Source organism: Chelonus insularis, unplaced genomic scaffold (genome assembly GCF_013357705.1).
Source record: "Chelonus insularis isolate UGA/USDA-ARS -01 unplaced genomic scaffold, ASM1335770v1 contig_17_pilon, whole genome shotgun sequence".
NCBI lineage: Eukaryota > Metazoa > Arthropoda > Insecta > Hymenoptera > Braconidae > Chelonus > Chelonus insularis.
Genome location: NW_023276415.1, coordinates 2,187,820 through 2,207,868, shown reverse-complemented (window position 1 = coordinate 2,207,868; position 20,049 = coordinate 2,187,820). Strand labels below are relative to the sequence as shown.

General features: G+C 29.6%; 5 protein-coding genes across 6 annotated transcripts in view; 2 read left to right on the top strand and 3 right to left on the bottom strand.

The window, feature by feature from the left end:
- Trim9 (E3 ubiquitin-protein ligase Trim9) overlaps positions 1-6,751 on the bottom strand; it is a 62,911-nt gene extending 56,160 nt beyond the window's left edge. Inside the window, exons 1-2 of the mRNA XM_035078891.1 lie at positions 5,538-6,751; positions 2,527-2,814 (exon numbers count right to left, since the gene is read on the bottom strand). Coding sequence (XP_034934782.1) covers positions 2,527-2,814; positions 5,538-6,029 — 780 coding nt within the window. The 5' untranslated portion in view covers positions 6,030-6,751. The remainder of the gene's footprint in view (positions 1-2,526; positions 2,815-5,537) is intronic.
- A 2,361-nt stretch (positions 6,752-9,112) lies between these two features.
- Positions 9,113-12,460, top strand: L2HGDH (L-2-hydroxyglutarate dehydrogenase). Of its 2 annotated transcripts, none has more exons than XM_035078783.1 (8): positions 9,113-9,518; positions 9,869-9,956; positions 10,058-10,259; positions 10,340-10,552; positions 10,626-10,817; positions 10,915-11,186; positions 11,313-11,492; positions 11,610-12,460. In XM_035078783.1, exons 2-8 carry the CDS (start codon positions 9,874-9,876, stop codon positions 11,803-11,805), a joined length of 1,338 nt encoding a protein of 445 aa, XP_034934674.1. In that variant the 5' UTR covers positions 9,113-9,518; positions 9,869-9,873; the 3' UTR covers positions 11,806-12,460. The 2 variants fall into 2 exon arrangements, with proteins under 2 accessions (XP_034934674.1, XP_034934675.1); XM_035078784.1 differs by having other exon boundaries at positions 9,378-9,396.
- Positions 11,425-13,852, bottom strand: LOC118064288 (post-GPI attachment to proteins factor 2-like). Its single transcript, XM_035078786.1, has 4 exons — positions 13,191-13,852; positions 12,841-13,087; positions 12,547-12,762; positions 11,425-12,436 (listed from the first exon to the last, which is right to left on the bottom strand). Exons 1-4 carry the CDS (start codon positions 13,383-13,385, stop codon positions 12,309-12,311), a joined length of 786 nt encoding a protein of 261 aa, XP_034934677.1. The 5' UTR covers positions 13,386-13,852; the 3' UTR covers positions 11,425-12,308.
- Positions 13,853-14,125: 273 nt separating this feature from the next.
- LOC118064289 (protein-L-isoaspartate(D-aspartate) O-methyltransferase-like) lies at positions 14,126-20,001 on the bottom strand. Its single transcript, XM_035078787.1, has 6 exons — positions 19,636-20,001; positions 15,745-15,830; positions 15,535-15,674; positions 14,755-14,980; positions 14,571-14,656; positions 14,126-14,499 (listed from the first exon to the last, which is right to left on the bottom strand). The coding sequence occupies exons 2-6, from the start codon at positions 15,797-15,799 to the stop codon at positions 14,326-14,328; spliced, it is 681 nt and encodes a 226-aa protein (XP_034934678.1). The 5' UTR covers positions 15,800-15,830; positions 19,636-20,001; the 3' UTR covers positions 14,126-14,325.
- Positions 16,496-18,982, top strand: LOC118064286 (facilitated trehalose transporter Tret1-like). Its single transcript, XM_035078782.1, has 4 exons — positions 16,496-16,775; positions 16,942-17,509; positions 17,641-17,842; positions 18,296-18,982. The coding sequence occupies exons 1-4, from the start codon at positions 16,709-16,711 to the stop codon at positions 18,929-18,931; spliced, it is 1,473 nt and encodes a 490-aa protein (XP_034934673.1). The 5' UTR covers positions 16,496-16,708; the 3' UTR covers positions 18,932-18,982.
- Positions 20,002-20,049: the final 48 nt, after the last annotated feature.

Below are 20,049 nucleotides of genomic sequence, written 5' to 3'. Positions count from 1 at the left end.
GCTTATAGATAATTAACGCATACGGAATTGCACTCACGTTGATTTCCTCCACAAGTTAAACCGCAGTGCGAGTGACTATTCATCAGTAACAGCAGCAGGAATCAAGCACTCAAGCTTTGGTCTCATCATCGATCAATCACGAAAGTGCAGCAGCCTGCATGCATTCGAGTGTTACCGCTCGTGGCAATTTATCAGTCTAATCATGGAGGAGGTGATTCCCTAGTGGAGCATCGAGTGGAAGAGCGAGAGAATGAAACAGCTAAAGTGGATGGTGAAGTATGGCCCATATGCCAGGAAGTTACCAGGTGTTTCGTAGACCGAGGGGTAGGAGAATACCACTGTTGGACGCACCCACGCGACACGCGATATCGCGGCCAGCTGTCGCCACTACGATCGACAACTTCGTGCATCTCATTTTAAACTTGTAGGCAATAGAACCAAACTAGTGGGTCACCAAATTAATTTATGCACGTATTTCACTCAAATTTCGACTTGATAATAATACTGTTTTTATTTATTATTAGAAGAACTTCACAGAAACAAAAAAAAACATTCCCAAAAGGTTGGGAGCTAGCTATGATTCATGGTATAATTTATTAACGAAAAAAATTATAAAAGTGATAAAGTGAGTAGAAATAACAGGGAAGTTATCAGTTAGTAATAACTTTTTTAAAAGTTTAAACATAAAATTAAAAATTGTATTCAAGATTTAAAAGTACAAATGTGACTGGGCAGAAATGAATTTTGAGTTTTCGTAAGGCAAAAACCCAAAATTCACTGGTAAATACAAATTTTTGTATCTCTAGAATTCAAAAAGTACACTGGTCATTTTCGCTTACGGTTAGTGAAAGAATTATCTCCGTGTACAATTTGAGATATCGACTTGTAACCAACAGCATTCAATGCATATTTATACTGCAACAATCAATATACATATGGTTGTTTTAACAACCAAATATTGCTAGTGAAAAAAAAAGTCAGCAATAATTAACTATCAGAATTGAATTTGGTTGAAAAAAACAGTTTTATAAATAATAATCTCATCTTAATTTAAATCATTTAATAATGATTTCAGATGTTTTCTTAAATATTATTATTACAACTGTGAAGAAAGAAAAAGTCAGGATCAAAAATAATAATAATAAAAACTGAAGGGTTAGCAAAATTAAAAAAATCTTGAGCTTGAAATTGGATTACTGTCTCCTCCACACAACTTTAAACACCTCTATATTTTTGGGAGTGATGAAGAATAATGAAATATGATTCCATAACAAATTTTCGAATCGATGAACTGATCCAACATGAATGTAGACAAGTAAAAGGATCATGTCCGCTTCGATACGCCGGAAGTGGCTAAGAGCTCCTGATAACTGAACATTTCGTATCGAGTTCGACCCTTTTGCGGGTCTGGGGACATTTGAGATTTATGTTCGAGGGTGAATAAAGTTTCGTACTATGGTGGAAGCTATACAGGGTAGAGGGTGTTGGAGATATCTTGTGATTGGTCTTTTGACTGATAATTATCTGTCATAGAATATTTATTAAAATTCAAAAAATATGTCATTACGTATAGTTAACAATATTCATAAGTCGGAAAAAATGATTTGTCACCATTTTTGATGAACTCAGTGTTTATTTACTTTTATTATTTCCGATTAAGTGAATTGACTTCATTTTCTGGTTTATTCAAACCATAAAGCTAGAGTTATAGACTTTTTAAATTATTACTTCATTAAAATTTCATTCATTCAAAGTGAAAATAAAGAATAAAAGTGTCTGCTTAAGAAATTGGTAAATAATTAACATTTGCATCTCATTAATTTCTTTTTTTACGAAGCATTAATTGTCTTTCTGAGTAATAAAACTCATAAGGTGATAATTAAGTGATAAATAGTAACACGTGTAAATGATTAACTTATCATTATCATTACTTAACAATATTAAAAAGGAATTCAAGTATTTTATTTCTTTCTTAATTAATGAGTTCCCAAGAAAAATGCAAATGACTGTACTTACAAAAATTGCTGACTAGCTTCGTTTACTTATTTTATGTACAGAACACACAGTGTTGCGTGTTCCATAGCTTGGGTTTCGTTCTATTACCAAAGTATGGAAAAAAGTAAAAAGCAAAAAATGACATGCAATCTTGATAAATTGTAGTGGCAGAGTGTAAATTCGAGGAATCGATCGGTTATACTCTGACCACGATTAAAGTTTATCCACGAGAATTTACTAGATGTATGCAGAACAGAGTAACTGGGTCGATGGCTCTTGTCCCCAGAGCAACTAGTTTAAATGTACACATCACTAAGAATTTATACGAGCCCATTGGTGATTCATCAAATGAATTTATTTCAATGCTCTAAACATATTCAGCTTGCCAAATGTTAACTATTCTTGATTCAACGCGGAAGAAAAAAAAGTTGAGTTTTTCTCACGCGAAAAATTGGAGAAAGATAACTTGAAGTCGTTCAAATTTTACATTTCAGAAGATTTATGAGCATGAAAAAAGTTTCTTCTATTTACCTTTTGTGCTTTACAAGCTGCTGCCAGTGGTAGTACATCATGAGGATGAGCAGCATGACGATCACGAAGACATGATGTGCAAGCAGCAATCTTACATAGAGCACAATAAAGGCTGACAGCTTCTCCATTATGATCAGCACAAATTAGACTTCCATCGGGCCCTTGAGAACGTGCTCCTTTTCCACCAGTATTTGATTGCCAGCTGGCACGTGGTGGACCCAAATTGTGAGCTGCTAGTGGGCCCCTTTTGGGGTGACACGATTCCCTACATCCGTCACAATAAAGGACCTAAAGACCCATGAAATTTTTTCTCGTTATTTTTTATATACTGGATCAAGTTTCAAAATAAAAATAAATTATCAAAAATTGAGAATACTTGGAATTAATTGGCTATAATAATGAACATTAGCTAAATGATTACGTTTGATAGGATACTATAAAACTACAAATAAACACGCAATTATGCTTATTATATAATTAAAAGTGGCGTAAAATTTCAATGAATTTCTCTTTAGAAAATAGAAAATAAACTTGTAATTATATAAAATTAAAACGTATCTATTTCCCTAAAAGTTGAAAGAATTAACAAAAAAATTACTATTTTCATGGACTAATTAAAAAACTTGATTATTATGAAGAGTTTTTCAGTTGAGGCGTCAATGATTTAAAAGAAAAGCTGATGATATAAATTTATGGAGTATTTCTCTCTGAAGAGTATGAGTTGAAATTGAATAAATGTCTACATCAAATTGAGAAATAATGATAAATATTGATAGAAACTCATTAAAAATTACTGCCTTTCCAATTTAATTAAAGTTAATTTTATACTTAAAATAAAGTAAATAATAATTATTATAGTACCTACACTGTAAATTGAATTTTGTGGAAAATGAACACACAATAATATGTTGAATGTTAACTACCATAAACAAACTATTCAAGTCTTGTAATTTTTTTATATATATTTCAAGGTGTATTAAAACCTAAAGTTTGTTCGTAGTATTTAACATTAAACACGTTTATCTGTGTTTATTGTAAAACACTTTGATTTTCAGTGTAGCAAGAAATTTTATAGAACCTTTTATCTTGATAAAATAAAATAATTACTTATACAATTTAGGTTCATTATATTGAACATTATTTTCAATTTGATTTCACTACTTTAATGTAATAAATCTTCATTCATGGTAAAAAATTAAATAAATTTTTAATTAACTATTAGTAAATGTAATTTGTTACAGATCCGTTCTTCTATCAATGTCAATTCTACGATGAGAACTGAGCAGTTAATCTCAAGACTTTGTCAGTTGAAAACTAATTAAGAATTTTCGATTATTTTGTCCGTCATTACTGTTACAAATAGTGAGTAGATTAATTCATTATGTAACTCAACATATGTACTAGATTTTACTTGAGATTTAATTTTCATGAATTTGACAGATTAAAGATAACAAAGATACAAAATATTTATTTAATAAATCAAATCTTTATTGATTTACTGATTTTTCTGATAAATAAAAGTATTCCATCAAAGTTTTCTAAACATTGACAGGAAAAAAGAGGTCCAGTTGACCTGTTGAAACCTTTCTCTCATTAATGATTCTGTTTTCAAAATTTCATCTTATTTTCAGGGAAGCCTTTGAGACATTCTATTTTTCAGAGATTTACCCTTCTTGAAAGATAAATATCTTTATCAAAAACCCCAATGAAAGAAACTCTCAAACATTATTTTTAGACTGTTCATTTGAATAAACCACTTAGGATTTAAGAAAAAGAATTACTAAATCTTTTATTTATATCACAATCATAAATAAAGGAAAATAAAAATACAAATTATAGAAATTGAATCTGATAGCTTAAAAGCTAGTCATAGAGCTGTATGCAATGAACAAGATTCTTATAGATTTTTAAACTAGAACATTAAAAATAGTTTAAATAAAAATGTTCTATTTTTCACAAAAAACAATTCTTATGATAACTATCCTCTTTATTATCTTCTTTATTTTCTTTAACTTAGATATTATAAATTAAAAAATAAATTTAGGCACAAAATAATTAATGAAGGTTTTTGTCTACTTCTTTTCTCAAAAAATTACATTAAACTTATACAGTTGGTCCATGAATTGAAATTAAAACAAAAATCCAAAATAAACGCTTACGTCAAGGGAGAGTCTCATGCAATTATATGATTCTGTAAAGATAAGAGGTCAACTTTGAGGCTAACAAGGGACACTATTTAAAATGTAAATAGTTGATTGGTCTGTTAGCATTATCGTTCTCATAGTATGGCAACGTCTACATCTTTGCCAAGGGAACATGTCTCCCGACAGCCGTCGCATGAGCTCTAACCTAGCATGGTTAAATAGAAAGCTAATTTAATTAGACCGCTGGTATCAAGAGTAAGCGTATAAGGGCGCAAGGTCTTTCGTCAGCTTTGCCTGGAAATTAGCTAATTAAATGATTTGATTACGGAAATGTACGAATTATCGTCTAACTAATGACAAAGTGGATTAATTTACGGAATTTCAACGATTTGATTTGCTGATAAAAATCCTCTTCATTATAATTCAGCTCACGTTGACAAGGAATACAACATTCGCCAAAAATAAATGGAAGAATTTCCTATTCTATTGAACTCTAACTACTACGTTTATATCTCGCTTATTTTTTCATCAATTATTTTTTTATTTTTTTACAAACTGGTTTTTTTAGCCTTCAACTTTTGACGATCTTCAAAAACCTCAAAGTTTTGTATGTATCACCATAAAATTTAACTTCTTAAACAGCGTTGGAAGACTAAAAGTTTGATCTTTCAGGTGAGATCATTTTTAATGATAAAAAGATAAATAAAAAATCAGCATAGTCTTTTTGAACTTTGGCCTAAGATTGATATTACTCTCGAACAACATCGTTCATAAAAAAACCAAGTTAACAAGTAAAATAAGTAAAAGTTTCAAGAATAATTTTAGTAAAGATTGTATAAGGAAAAAAAGATAAAAAATCGATCGAACCTCGCACTGTTCGCAAGCGACTGTGGCCTCTCTTGGTTCACCCTCACACATTTGACACAATAGCCTGACATTTCTTGCTTCCTGATACTTTTCCACAATTCTCTGCATAGCTCGATATTTTGGCAAATTATGGGCGCCGCCCTCATCAAAAAATACGGTTTTATGGCAAACAGGGCATGATAAACAAAGGGTTCCACCAGACGGTGGAAAGCAACCACCATTTCCTGGTGTGCCAACATAACTTCCGGGTCTTGAAGAAGTTGAAGTACTGCTGCATACAACTCCAGAGTCAGTTTCTGAGAGAATGGAGAGTTTGTCGGCTTCCTGGTCAGATCCTGGTGCATTGGAGCCGTCGGTTGTTGATTCCGGAGGTGAATCCGGTGGTGCTTGAAGATTTACAGCACAAGATAAGCATAATGCATGCCAGCAAGGTAAAAGAACGGGATCACTAAAGAGCTCTTTGCAAGTTGGACACCGCAATTCGTCCTCCATGATCGAGTGCCTCTAGAGACTCTTGAGGATAATTTTTTAAGCTATAAAAAAGAGCCTGAAAGACTCTTATCCTTCACCAAGAGAGAGATATGAAAAATTTTCTCTTCCTGCTTTTTATTTTTGCCCTTTTATTATTTTAGGCTCGTGGGAAGAGTCTGCAGATTCTTATGATTCTCCTCAAGTTTATGTTACTCTCGGCCTGATTACGTTACTCGTGTGTTATGGCCTTCGTGAAGACCGGTTCGATCCTGGTTGGGCGGAGCGTGAAAGGAATAAAGTGCACGACCGGTACAGCATCAGAATACTCTAAAACTCCACGTTTTTCTTAGATCAATCTTAGTCTTATCCTGTCAACACGTTTCTTCCCGCTCTTGATATATTTTCTTTCACTTACACCAAAATCATTTATTTTCACTCATAAATCGTCATTCTCTGGCTCCAATAATGTGATGTATTATTTTTCTTCGTCAATTTTTTATATATACCTTTCAAAGAGATTAGTTAACAGTAATTAAATTTTTTTTGAGTGACTACACAATTAATGTCACTAAAGAGGAGAATGATTTACATTGTTAATGAATTTATTTTTTTTATTTTACCGATTAAAAACTATTCAAAAACACTCACACTTGACACACTAATTATTTAAAACACACGTTCACACAACGCTTCTCGCTTACGACCGTTAAGATCGACGCTCTACCACCGTACTACTGCCGTGAACGTCACTGAGTTGACTGACTCTCAGTACAGAGTCAAAGAACTGCCGCGCAACACCGCTACGCACCACATCTCAGGGATGCTTCGAGAGCTATGAACATGTTCATTGGGGGCAAAGATATAATCGAGCATGCGTTTGAGTTTTTCTTTATGCAATTTTGTTGCATTTTTCCATTTACCAAGAATTATAATATTATTTTACGATCCAATTTATTCATCACTAAACGATACAAAAATACTAAAAAAAATAGTATTTTTGTTGAAAAAAAAAAGTGAAATAAGGAGTAACCACAAACGTGAATTATAATAAATTGCGTGAATAAAATTTATAATATGATTTTCTAAGTTATGTAACTTAATTAAAGACACTTTGTGACTTGTTGTTAACGAACATATTAAATGATGTAACTGAATAAATAAGTAAACTAATCTCGATGAGTAATAGGTATAATATGTAACTCAATCCTCAGAAGTAGTTAAAGAAAACAACTTGGAATATTGAAAAAGAGTTATTTCAATGTTTTTTAAAAACTCTAAGAATATTGCAAAATTTTTTACTCTTTCATTTATTAAAACAAGTAGAACTTTTCCATAAATATTTTATCAAAACATTCTATTTTTATTTCAACTAAAAAACAAAATAATAGCAAAAATGTCAGGGTACAACAATGCCTATGACGTTCCTGAAGTTCTTCAACTATCTTCGTCTCTAAGGCGCTGTTTAAAAGAAAAACATAACAGAGAAAGAGGGAGAAAAGATGGTATAGGTGCAACAAGAGATGCAACGAAAATTAAGTGGGGGAAGAAAAAAGGAGCGATTCTGATGGATGAAGAGTTACACGGGGTCAGGACTGAATAAGGAGGGGAAAGAAGTACATAGATCTTTGCACAACATGTAGCATGTATAATATTATATACATATACATAACACTCTCTACATAGTAAATGTCCAGGTGCATTGTGGCTTTCGTGATGCAGCCGCTTGAATCCTGATGATCCTTATTAAAGAACCCCATGGATATCCACGTTCAATTGAACTGTCTGGTTTGATGATCTAGACCCTGTAGCCAGCTGATATTATTTTGATACTCATATATTGTATGTTCTTGTTAGTTTAGGATTATCCTTGTACCAAACATAAATGAAAATAAACAAAATCCACATTGGAGTACATAATGAATATCAATTTAATGAAGTTTAATATTTTATTCATACAGTAATTATTCCCAATGTTAATAATTTTGGTTAAAACAAATGACCAAACCAAAAACTACATTAATAGTATTCGCATTTATTTTTTTTTTTTCACACAAGAGATACATTTTGCAATAAATAGCTTGGATAAAATGAATTATTTTTTATATAAAAGGTATTATATTTCATGTGTGTACACCATCAAAAAATAATTTCAACTAAATATTAAAAATTAAAAATATTTCCCTCTGTAAAAGCTTTTCAATTATTACAATAATCTTTTTTTGTGTTTTCTTTTTGTGCAATAAAGTTGATGGATTCATATTCTGCCATGAGATAATAATATTTCCAGCAGGTATTATTGATAATTTATTCAATTATTTGAAGCTTTGAAGAGTAATTAACATTTGATATTCCACTGACACTTTGGAAAACACGTGAGCTGATTTGCAGAAAGAAGTTTCAATTAAATATACATATTTTCTCTATAGTTGTGCGGAGAGAGGATTTTTTGGAGTAAAATTTGCATTCTTAATGAGGAGGCAAAACCACAATTCTCAATTATTCGAGACTCTGAAGGGGTTGAAATTCTCTCTACATACCGACTATTGATGTCTATGTTATACCCAACTTATATTAGAAACTCAAAATTAATAAATGATAAATTCATGAATACTGGACGAATAAACTCTTTCTCTTTCTCTCTCTCTCTGCACTACATATATGTTTTTCACTCCATAATACAAGATATTTCATTAATCCGTTCTTTCATACTTTCGCTTATCATCGTTTTCAATATAAAAAAACATCAAAAGATCTCTGAATTTTCTACAAACTAATTTTTTTTAATACAGTTTTTAAACCCTTAGGCGGTCAATTAAAAAATTCAATTTCTACCAAGTCTATTTTTTTTATTTTATTATTTTACCAGGAGATATTTTTAATTTCCTTTCTTCATGTATTTGCTTTTATCTCATGTACACACAAGAGATGTCATACAAATGAAATTAAATAACAGAATTTTATTAAGTTCAAAGCAAGTGGTGCAATATTAAGAAGTATATTTATCAGTAGAGAAATGAATACTGGTGAAATGAGTAGAGAAACTGAAACTTTGTGGCGCCACTATCTAACTACAGAATGTAACAACTTTATCAACGTAGCAACCTTCATCAGCATCATGTAACTTCAAGCATCTAAACATCTCAAAATTACGCATTTTGTGAAAAAACATTAAAAATTCTAACACCAGTACACGCCTAACCTACCTTTTTAATCGATTAGTTATTTTTTTAAAGGTTTTAACGCAAAAATTAAAAAATACTCGAGAGTATTGAAAATTAATATACCAAAATTAAAAAATATTATAAATAGTGAAAACAATTAAATGAGAAAAGTATAATAATTGATTAGTGGCGATAAACATATAGTTATATAAAATTACTTTTTTTCTGTGAGTATTTATTTGGATATTAATGAAACGTAAATGTATGCAATCTGACGTCAAAGAAACGTGTTTATAGAATACATAAAAGATCCTTCGCTAAGACTGATAATAAAGCCATAATTTTCAAGGTATTATTATTTTTAAAAAATATAAAGTGTAATATTCATACAGATGTTGCAAGAGAAATATCGATAAGCGGATTATTTTCTTATACTGTCGTATGATAAATTGAAATTTCCAATCCTATTTAACAGCACGTAAATTTCATACTGATAAAAAATAAAATCCCTACTACGTAGAGAACAAATTTAGAAAATTAATAAAAAAGTAATTAAGATCACCAATTAAATATTACTGCTCTGAACTTGTCATATTCTAATCCAAAAACATTTGACATTGATATGAAATGATTATCAATATTCATAATATGCTATCAACACATTGTGGAATTATTAATCAAATAAATAATTATTTTCAGTTACCATGTCTTCAATAATAATGAAATACATGAACAAATCTGTTGGTCGACATTTGGGAATAGCTCATCGACAATTACTTACATCAAGGTTATTTAAATTATTAATTAATATGAATTTCAATGTCAAATTTTTATTTGTCTATGTATTTAAAAGTCTTAATTATTTAATTTATTGACTTTTATATTCAGTGCAGATTCAAACAATACATACGATTTGGTGATTGTTGGGGGTGGTATTGTTGGTTGTGCTACAGCTCGAGAAATGCTTGAAAGACACCCTGGAATGAAAATAGTAATTTTGGAGAAAGAAAATAGACTAGCAATGCACCAAACCGGCCACAATAGTGGAGTTGTTCATGCTGGGATTTATTATACTCCAGGAAGCATGAAGGTAAAGAAAAAACTACGTATTCTATTTTTATTCAAAATTATAAGTGAAAAAAATTCAAAAATGACTGTTTACATTTACAGGCAAAATTATGTGTAGAGGGAATGAAATTGTCATATGATTACCTAGCTAAATACAACATACCGTATAAAAAAGTAGGAAAGCTCATTGTAGCACAAAATGAAGAACAAGCAAAAAGAATAGATGACTTGTATCAAAGAGGATTGAAGAATAATGTTCCAGAACTTAAAATAGTGAAAAAGGATGAAATCAAGAAATTTGAACCTAAATGCAAAGCAAGTTGATTATTTAATTAAAGATAAGAGGATTAAATGAAATAAAAGATCAAGAACATTTTGTTAATTACAGGGAGAGAAAGCATTATGGTCACCATGGACTGGAATAGTTGATTGGGGAGATGTATGTCGACATTTTGCATCAGAATTTGAGAAACGTGGAGGAAAAATTATATTGAATTATGAAGTAACGGGTTTTAAAGAGACTAAGGAATCTAAAGGAACTCAAGAACTTGCACCTATATCCGTTATTTCTAAAAATCAAGTAAACGATAAAAATTAATTTGTTTTTCCAGAAAACTTTCAAACAATTTTAAAAAATAAAAATATACAGGAGATAACTAATAGTTTATAATTTACAGACTATCCAAACAAAATACGTCTTGACTTGTGCAGGACTACATTCAGATCGTTTGGCAGTAATGACTGGATGCGACGTGAATCCAAGAATCATCCCATTTCGTGGAGAATATCTTCTGCTGAATGAGAAAAAGAAGCACCTATGTACAACAAATATTTATCCAGTACCAGATCCAAGATTTCCTTTTCTAGGGGTTCATTTTACTCCAAGAATGAACGGAGATATTTGGCTAGGTCCCAATGCCGTATTGGCTCTCGCACGAGAAGGATATAGGTTTTTATTCAAACTCATTCAACTTAAAACATCATTCTTATTTTCAAAAATAACATTCACATTATTACAACTGCATCCTCCTAACGACAGAATATAAGGATATCATTTGTAATCATTATATTTTAGATGGACTGATATAAACATTAAAGACTGTATAGAAATGGCCAAATTTCCAGGATTGTACAAACTTTGTTTCCGCTATATAGTACCTGGTTTTATGGAAATAACTAAATCCATATTTTATAGCTTAGCAGTACAAGATTTACAGAAATTTATTCCAGATGTTACTTCACAAGACATAAAAAGGTGCGTACATTCCATAATTTCATAGAAACTTCTTTTTTTGTTAAATAATCTCTAAGTGTATTGAGTTTAAATCAGTTATGTCAATCATTTAATTATGAACTTTATTGATTTTTTTAGAGGCCCAGCTGGAGTTCGAGCACAAGCAATGGACAATGACGGTAATCTCGTTGACGACTTTGTCTTTGACAATGGAAGTGGAAGTATTGGAAGTAGAGTGTTACACTGTAGAAATGCACCTTCTCCAGCTGCTACAAGTAGCATGGCTATTGCGAAGCATATATGCGACAAGCTCAAAACTGACTTTAAATTTTGACACAAATCTTCATATATATATATATATATATAAATATATATATATTGAAATCAATCTATATAGGTGCTAATTGTTTCGATTGATTATTGATAATTTATTGCCTCAATTATCATAAATATTAAATTCATAGGTAAATGTTAAATATTTTGGATATTTAAAATATTTTCTATAATCACAGACTTGTTAATTTGTTGTATACAGTAATATATACAAAATATTCTGCATAAATATTATGCATCATCATTTATACATATTATACATATTTTTACACATTTTCCATGCATTTTACGTTTTCAATTTCATTCATATCAGAATTTTTTACTGATGTTTTAATTTTTGATTTTGAAATTAATAGAAATTTCACTTCAATATTGTGATTATAGTCCTCTATATAACATGATTATCTTTCTTTCATAATATATTAGTGTACCAAAAATATATCTTCATGCATAAAAATCCGTGGTTAAAAGTACTTACATATATACATTGGTAATATTTAATTACTAAATAACTCTTATTCCTCGGAGGGATATTAAAATTTTTCTTCCTGCAAAATCCCACGCAGCAGTCAAATGAAATAACATATTTGTAAGCACTACCATATATTCCGAAAGAGCAAACAAGGAATAAACTGAAATAGATATTTTGGAATGAACAAAACTGTTTTTATAATCAACGAAGATGAAAAAAGTTTCGTACTCACAATAAAATTATTATTTATGAGGCAAACATCAAACTTACCAAGAGGCTCACAATATTTGTTATGTTTCCAAAAGAAGTAACAAGCACTAAGAATCGATATCACATTTAGTAGCATAGCTCTAGTTTTTATAGTATAAGCCTTTATCTCTGATGAGTCTTTCATTGTACTTCTACAATATTTTCCCATGTAACAAACGACAATCATGTGTATAAACGACGTAATCAAAAAAGTAATGAAAGACACCTTGTGTAAAGCTGGAATTACATAAATGATGTTTGTTATCTGATACTTAACTGGTACAGTATTAACCACAAACAAAGTAACTAAATTACCATAGTTTTCATTAGAAGTCCAAAAGCTGAGAGTGAACAAAGAAATATTTTCAATGGCATATGTAAAAAGAGCAAGATTTATCACACCTTGAGCCCATTTGTAAATAGTCTGATGATAATATTGATAATACATATAAAAAATAAATGATCTTATGATTGCTTGAAGAGCTATTGCCAGTTTCCAGACATTTTTTTGAGGCTCAAAATGCCCAATCGCAGCTGATATTGATGGAAGAACATTGTAAACCTAAAAATATAAAAATTTATCTAATGAAATTATCCAATTTTCACATAATAATAAAATAAGTAAATTATATAATTCTTCAATTGAGACTAATTACTATACGTACTTGGCAATGTGTCGACGTGGCTGCTTCAAAATTATACGTAATAGACCAAATGATGCAAAATAGGAAACCAAAAAATGGCAATCCAACAGTGAACCATGCCAATTTATTAAAAGGAATAACAATTCGATATTTTGAATGTTCTTCTCCAACTAGGGGAGTATATTCTGATCCATAACGTTGTTTAAATATATCCATTTTATTGATTTTATATCAAATTTTTTTTAAATACTTTGCTAGTTCAATTAAGTATTGAATGTTTTGTAACCTCAAAATATTCTAATCAAATGATTTCGTCAGTCTTTCATTGTTACAAAAGAGGTTATTGAACTATTTTTATGACATCTATTCGGTTGCTTTATAGGTTTCACGATAAATAATAAATAGACATACCAATTGCACGGAAGTGTGACATAAAATTGAATTAAACATGTGATCAATTTTGTGTAGATCATGATACCGACAACACGAACTTTGACATTTTTAATCAGTCACTATGTGTCCTTATCTGTTTCAATACAGAAATTAATTTTATGGACAGAAATATAATTTCTATCATACATTTACGTATAATTTGAATACATTTTAATTAATTTTTCACAGTGTAAACAACTTTGTCAAAGGAGTGTATTTTTTCAAAACATTTTAGCAGACATATTGGACGATCGACACGCCCTCGTGTAGAATTATCGAGCAACAAATGCGATTAGTTTGAATTCGATTTCCTTCAAAAAAAATTGATATGAACGTAATAATTAGTGCAATAAAGAATTACTCATCATGTTTTCATAAAATATAATTTAATTAAATATTCTTATCAGTTTAAGTTATAATATTTCATTGTTTAGAAATTTGAACACTAATAAAGTCTATTTTTCTTAGATACATTGAATAATCATATTATTCATTAAAGTTTTTGTCCTAAATAATACAATAACTTATTGTAATGTATTATATCTATCTAGAGAAGGATCAAAAAATCCAAAATTAATTTTCATTTTTATAAATCAATGAAATCAACATATTTTTTGATTTGTTTACCAACACATTAAGTAGTTGTAATCTACAAACGCTACTTAAAATTACCTAAACAATAGTAAAGAATAAAGATCAAGAATACTTCAATTAAATAAATAAATTAATGTTGCAACTGACTTGCAGGATCTGTTAATGGTACATAAGAAACATGCATTAATTTTTGCTTCGTAACAGTGCCATCAGAAAGTTTATCCACCTGAACAAGGTTTTGAAATCGTTGAAATCCTTCAACAGGTACGATCATACGTCCCCCTGGTTTCAATTGATTGATTAGCTATGAAAAAATAAAATTAAATTTTATAGTCGTTTTAATTAGTATGTTCAGTAACAAATATTATAACTCACTTCTTCAGGAATTGTTTCTGCAGCAGCTCCCACGTGAATAGCATCATAAGGTGCTTCAGCTGGATAACCGGCTCGGCCATCTGCCTCTAGTTGTATTTATTAATCACCTATTGTTAATTATTGATAGAAACAAATACTCTAAATTCACACCATTGCCGAATACAGTTTTTATATATTTCCTCACCTACAAATTTTAAACGACCTTCCTTAAGGAAATGTGGACAATCATCGCGTACATTTCTCGTCGATATTTCTATAAGTTCTGGAATATGTTCAACACCTATAACACGTCCTCGAGGCCCAACCATATACCCCATGCAGGCTGTTAGATAACCTGAGCCAGAACCAACATCTAATGCACGTGCACCACTTTTTAACTGATCAGTAAGGATAGAAAGCGCATAAGCATGCTAGAAATAAATATTTAAACATAAAAATTAGATTTACATAAATTATAAAAAAAGTCATAAGTGTGATAATTCGGTTATTATTAATTAATCAATTGTTTCTCAAGAGAATCTATTATTTTATATCTTGGAAAATTTCAGATTATTGATAAAAGTATTGATTTTATATAAGAATGGTAGCACAGTATGATAAACAATGACCCTGATAACTTCAATTCACGAATAAATCAATAAAAGGAATTTCTTACTTTTTATCATGATAATGATTTTTTCTGATTATTTTACATCGACATATATACGTATTATCAATTAATTGCAATTATGATAAAAGATATACATAAAATAATTAAAAGGTATTGATTTTTTTTTACTTTATCAATACTTATGAGTATTAAGTCATCAACTTGGAGTGACAGTGATTGCAGCGAATTTTGATGATTATTGCTTTGAAGTGTTTAACTATTTAAGTAGGATTTCACTGACACTTTTTTAAATTTATCATACAAAAAATGAAATAATTTTAGAAATAAAAATTAAATGCAAAACATAATGCATACCATATGAGGAGCACTGATTGTAACATTGTAGCCGATTTTTCGTGGACGATCTAAATAAGGATCTGACTCGTGACAATAACGGCCCCGATCAATGGCCATCATAGCAGCTTCTGCACTATCAGTAGTTAAAATTCCTGCAGCTAAATAATTAATTCCAGTTTAATTCTTCTTTTATCTTTCCTTGGATTTGATATTGAACTTCTAATTTACCTTTCAGTTTGCCTACCATCTCTTGATTAGTTGCGCCACCGCAATACCATGCCATATTTCAACAACTGTTATAAATCAATAGATCTCTGGAAAGGAAAAAATTATGCTGTGAATAAATGTAAATAATTAATTATTTAAAAAAATACAGTTTTTGAGTATATCCTAATGTTTAATTACATTTGAGATGAATAATCTTCAATTAAATAAGTGTGATTTATATTCTATTCTTGTACCGTTTTTATTCAAATAAATCACGTGGATATCTTTAAAACTATTTGTAAACATTACAATGGAAAATTGCGATTTGCTTAAGAAACTTTTATTTTTAATATTGTTTAAACGTGTATAAATGACGTTGATTGATAATAGAAAGTTTTATTTTATATTATTATATCTCATTGCCAGTAATCAACATTTTTATAATTTAAATATTTCTTATGATTTATATATTTTATGTTTAATGAGAATGGAAAAATGAAATATGAATGTCTTAATTTATTTTATATAATGACTTAAAAGGGGAATAATTTAATCATAAACATTTAATTATTTAAAAAATCATTTGCAAGAAATATTATGTCAAAAAAAGTGAGTTCATTGTTAGCAATAAGAAGAAAAAAATTTTGATAGTAGACGATAATTAAATATTAATTATCGTTATTCTTATGACTTCTATACATGTTGTAAATGATAAGAACGACATACGACCGCCTCCAGAGACGACGAATTGCGTATATATTGGTATATGGAAGATGACAAGTTATAAGTAACATCAGTAGTCGGGTTTCTGGTGAAGTCAAGGCCTGACTCTGGCATTAACCAGTTGCAATCGTGTTAACATTAATTTCTAAATATTTTCGCAAACAGTATTTTGGAATTATACAACTAAAAGCACACTAAATGATTATTAAATAAAAACACAGTTAGTTTAAATCACGTATTGAAAGTTTTTTTTTAATTTACTATGGAAGTAACTAAATCTTCACCTGTTGAACCTGGAAAGTGGCGTCAATTTTTAGCTGCAATTATTAGTAAGTTATAAAAAAATTAATCTAAGTGAATTATGCTTTTATCTATTAATCATGACGTACTTTATTAGTTATAATATTTTTCAATTGATTATCTTTATGCAAATAGGCTTTTTCAATAATTATAAACATTATGTTAATTTAAATTAACTTTGTCAATTATCCACAGCTAATATTTCAACATTTTCATATGGAATAATATTGGGATGGACATCTCCAGTGATACCATTATTACTCAGTCCAAATAATCCCGTCAGTAAAGAACCATTGACTGCTGAAGAAATATCCTGGTTAAACAGCATTTTATGCATCACAGGAATACCACTACTTCCATTATGTTCATTAATTGCTGAAAGATTTGGCCGAAAACTAATTGGATATTTTATAGCCATTCCATTTGTAGCTTCGTGGTTATTAACAATATTTGGATCCTGCTTCCAACATCTTATAATCGCTAGAATATTTGCTAGCATCGGAGGAGCATTCCTCTTTTTTTTGATTCCTTTATATGTTACTGAAATATCAGGAGATAGTATCAGGGGATTACTTGGAACATTTATGGTTTTTGGAATTAATATTGGAATATTTTTGGCATACACTCTAGGAGCTGTTTTATCTTATCAATTATTTGCAATTTGTGCTCTAATTTTTCCAATGATTTTCTTTGGATGTTTCATATTTTTGCCTGAGACTCCAACATATCTAGTCAGAAAAAATAGGATAACTGATGCCGTTAAGTAAGTTAAGTGGATGATCCACGAAGCTTTCATTACTAAATGTCATTATCCGTAATTTACGAATATCTTGACACAACTTCAAGATCATTTAATACTAAGTGAATAATTGTTTTGATCTGATTGCTGTTTAGGTCTTTAATGTGGCTCAAAAATGGAGACAAGTCAGCAGTAGATCAAGAATTATTGAGACTTCAGACTCTTGCTAAAGAAAGTTCCAATCCTAATACATCTGTGGGTATCTGTGATTTATTTAGAGACCGAGCAACAATAAAAGGATTTATTATTGCTAATGCACTCTTAAGTGGTCAACAAATGGCTGGTATCACAGCTATGGTGAGTAATTATTTATTATCTTAAATTATTCTTAAAGTACGTGTTTACTATATTAATACGTCAACAAAACTATATCATAATTACGTAAATAAAAAATACCACTTGATAAAAGAATATAAAAAAATTGATAACATCGTTGAAGTACAATGATTTTTATTTTTAGCTATTAACTTTTAACAGATATGTGAAAATACATAGACCATAATTTAACATTAAATGTAGTATTATCCTTGAAAATTAATGGTTACAGAAGTTATCTTCTCAAATAATTATTTCCTGATACAACTTTAAACTTTATATAACTCTAATTTATGAAATACTATTCAATTGTGTTTATGACAGTTTATTTACAATTTGTATGAAAATTGATTTTTGTAAATTCATAACATTATTCGGACTCTCTTGAACTTTTTTCCCATTTAAAATTTTTCATCAACTACTAATCTTTTTCAGTTGACTTACACAACACTGATTTTCGACATGGCTGGATCTTCTCTATCACCAAACACAGCAACAATCATTATCGGTGGAATTCAAATCTTTGGATCTTGGCTATCAACAATATTCATGGAAAGAGCTGGTAGAAGAATATTAATTCAAATTTCCTGTCTTGGAATGCTTCTCTGTCACTTTGCAATAGCTACTTTTCTTTTTCTTCAATCTTGGTCCATCGATGTATCTTCATTTCGTTGGATCCCGTTAGTGGCTCTTTCTGTTTATGTAATTACTTACAGTGCAGGAATGGGTCCAGCACCTTTTATTGTTGCATCTGAAGTCTTCAGTCCTGACATTGCAGCTTTTGCATGTTCGATTGCCATGAGTATCATGTTTGCAGTAGCTTTTGCGATAGTAAAATTTTTCCCTCTAGCTATTCAATTCATGGGAATGCATGGTTGTTTTTATCTTCTCTCAATGTTTTGCGGATGTACACTATTATTTACTTATTTCTTTGTTCCTGAGACTAAAGGAAGAAGTATTGAGTCTATAATTGATGAATTAAATGGATGTTCTGGTCGATTCAATGAAAATGATTACGTGAAAGCTTCCGTGGAAATTAACGAAAAAAATATCCATACTTCTTCAGTATGATAATGATGTAATATAAATTACTAGATTTATTTGAATATTTATGATTACAAATGTTGATTCATTACGTTATGAACTATAATCAATTCACCCTTAATTGTTACTTAAAGGAAAATTTGAACAAATTTTAATGAATAATTAATTCTATCTCATCAGTTGTAAATATATTTCACTCATAGATTTCTAGCGTTTTAGTAAGAAATTAGAGATATTTAGTATTCATTTTATTTTTCAATTTATTAAAAGATAAAAGACTGAAGTATTTTTTTATTACATCACTTTCACTCAAGACTTGAAATAATCGGAGATTCTTTTAAACTATAAACAAATAATAAAATAATAATGAAATTAATAAAAAGATAAAAATAACTCTTTGTAGATGTATAGTTGTTAATATTTTTTTTAGTAGATATATTTTATTTAATAATATCTGTATTAAAAAATGACAACAGCCTCATTTTTATATGATAACAATTTCATAAATTGAATTCTTTCAAGTCACAGAGCAAACGATAAAGAAGACAGTGATTTATAATTAAATAATTAAAACGTAATTTTTATTTACTTTTAATTGTAATAATTAAGTGATAAACAATGATAGTTAGAAGATAAGATAAAGTAAATAAATTATTTATCACCAAATTAATTGAAAATTGATAAAGTTGTAATAATTGTGCATAAAAAAAATGATTTTCTTGTATTTTTACCTGATGATCAATAAAAATTTCAGTCGCTGAAGTTCACGTGAGTCTTTGAGTTATTAAAAATAATAATATATCATAGATCCTTTGTTTCTCTTCCACTTTTCATGTCAATAACCTTATTTTATGATGAAAAATTGTCGATGTTGTAATTTTTGATTAGCTCGGTCACAAAGGCTATAATGATTTATAAATAAATTATCTTTTTCACTAATGAGTTATTTGTAGCAATGACTTAATTATTATTGAAATGAGCTGGTTTATTATTGAATGATGAAATTAAAGTTAACTTTGTTATGAGTATTTGATATTTGGGTTGAATTTTTTCTTGTGACAGGGTCATCATTGTAATACAATTGATCCAACCCGTTGCAAGCGCCACTAAAGAATCTCGGCGGTACTTCAAAACAGCTTCTTCTT

Coding starts and splice junctions, on each gene's coding strand:
- LOC118064289 (XM_035078787.1), bottom strand. CDS start 15,799: ATGGCATGGTATTGCGGTGGCGCAACTAATCAAGAGATGGTAGGCAAA. Junction 14,657..14,754: donor AGGTCGTTTAAAATTTGTAG/GTGAGGAAATAT, acceptor AAATACAACTAG/AGGCAGATGGCCGAGCCGGT. Junction 14,500..14,570: donor CAGAAACAATTCCTGAAGAA/GTGAGTTATAAT, acceptor ATTTTTTCATAG/CTAATCAATCAATTGAAACC.
- L2HGDH (XM_035078783.1), top strand. CDS start 9,874: ATGTCTTCAATAATAATGAAATACATGAACAAATCTGTTGGTCGACAT. Junction 11,187..11,312: donor CTCGCACGAGAAGGATATAG/GTTTTTATTCAA, acceptor ATTATATTTTAG/ATGGACTGATATAAACATTA. Junction 11,493..11,609: donor ACTTCACAAGACATAAAAAG/GTGCGTACATTC, acceptor TGATTTTTTTAG/AGGCCCAGCTGGAGTTCGAG.
- LOC118064288 (XM_035078786.1), bottom strand. CDS start 13,385: ATGGATATATTTAAACAACGTTATGGATCAGAATATACTCCCCTAGTT. Junction 13,088..13,190: donor CCACGTCGACACATTGCCAA/GTACGTATAGTA, acceptor TTATATTTTTAG/GTTTACAATGTTCTTCCATC. Junction 12,437..12,546: donor CAAATATTGTGAGCCTCTTG/GTAAGTTTGATG, acceptor TATCTATTTCAG/TTTATTCCTTGTTTGCTCTT.
- LOC118064286 (XM_035078782.1), top strand. CDS start 16,709: ATGGAAGTAACTAAATCTTCACCTGTTGAACCTGGAAAGTGGCGTCAA. Junction 17,510..17,640: donor AGGATAACTGATGCCGTTAA/GTAAGTTAAGTG, acceptor ATTGCTGTTTAG/GTCTTTAATGTGGCTCAAAA. Junction 17,843..18,295: donor TGGCTGGTATCACAGCTATG/GTGAGTAATTAT, acceptor AATCTTTTTCAG/TTGACTTACACAACACTGAT.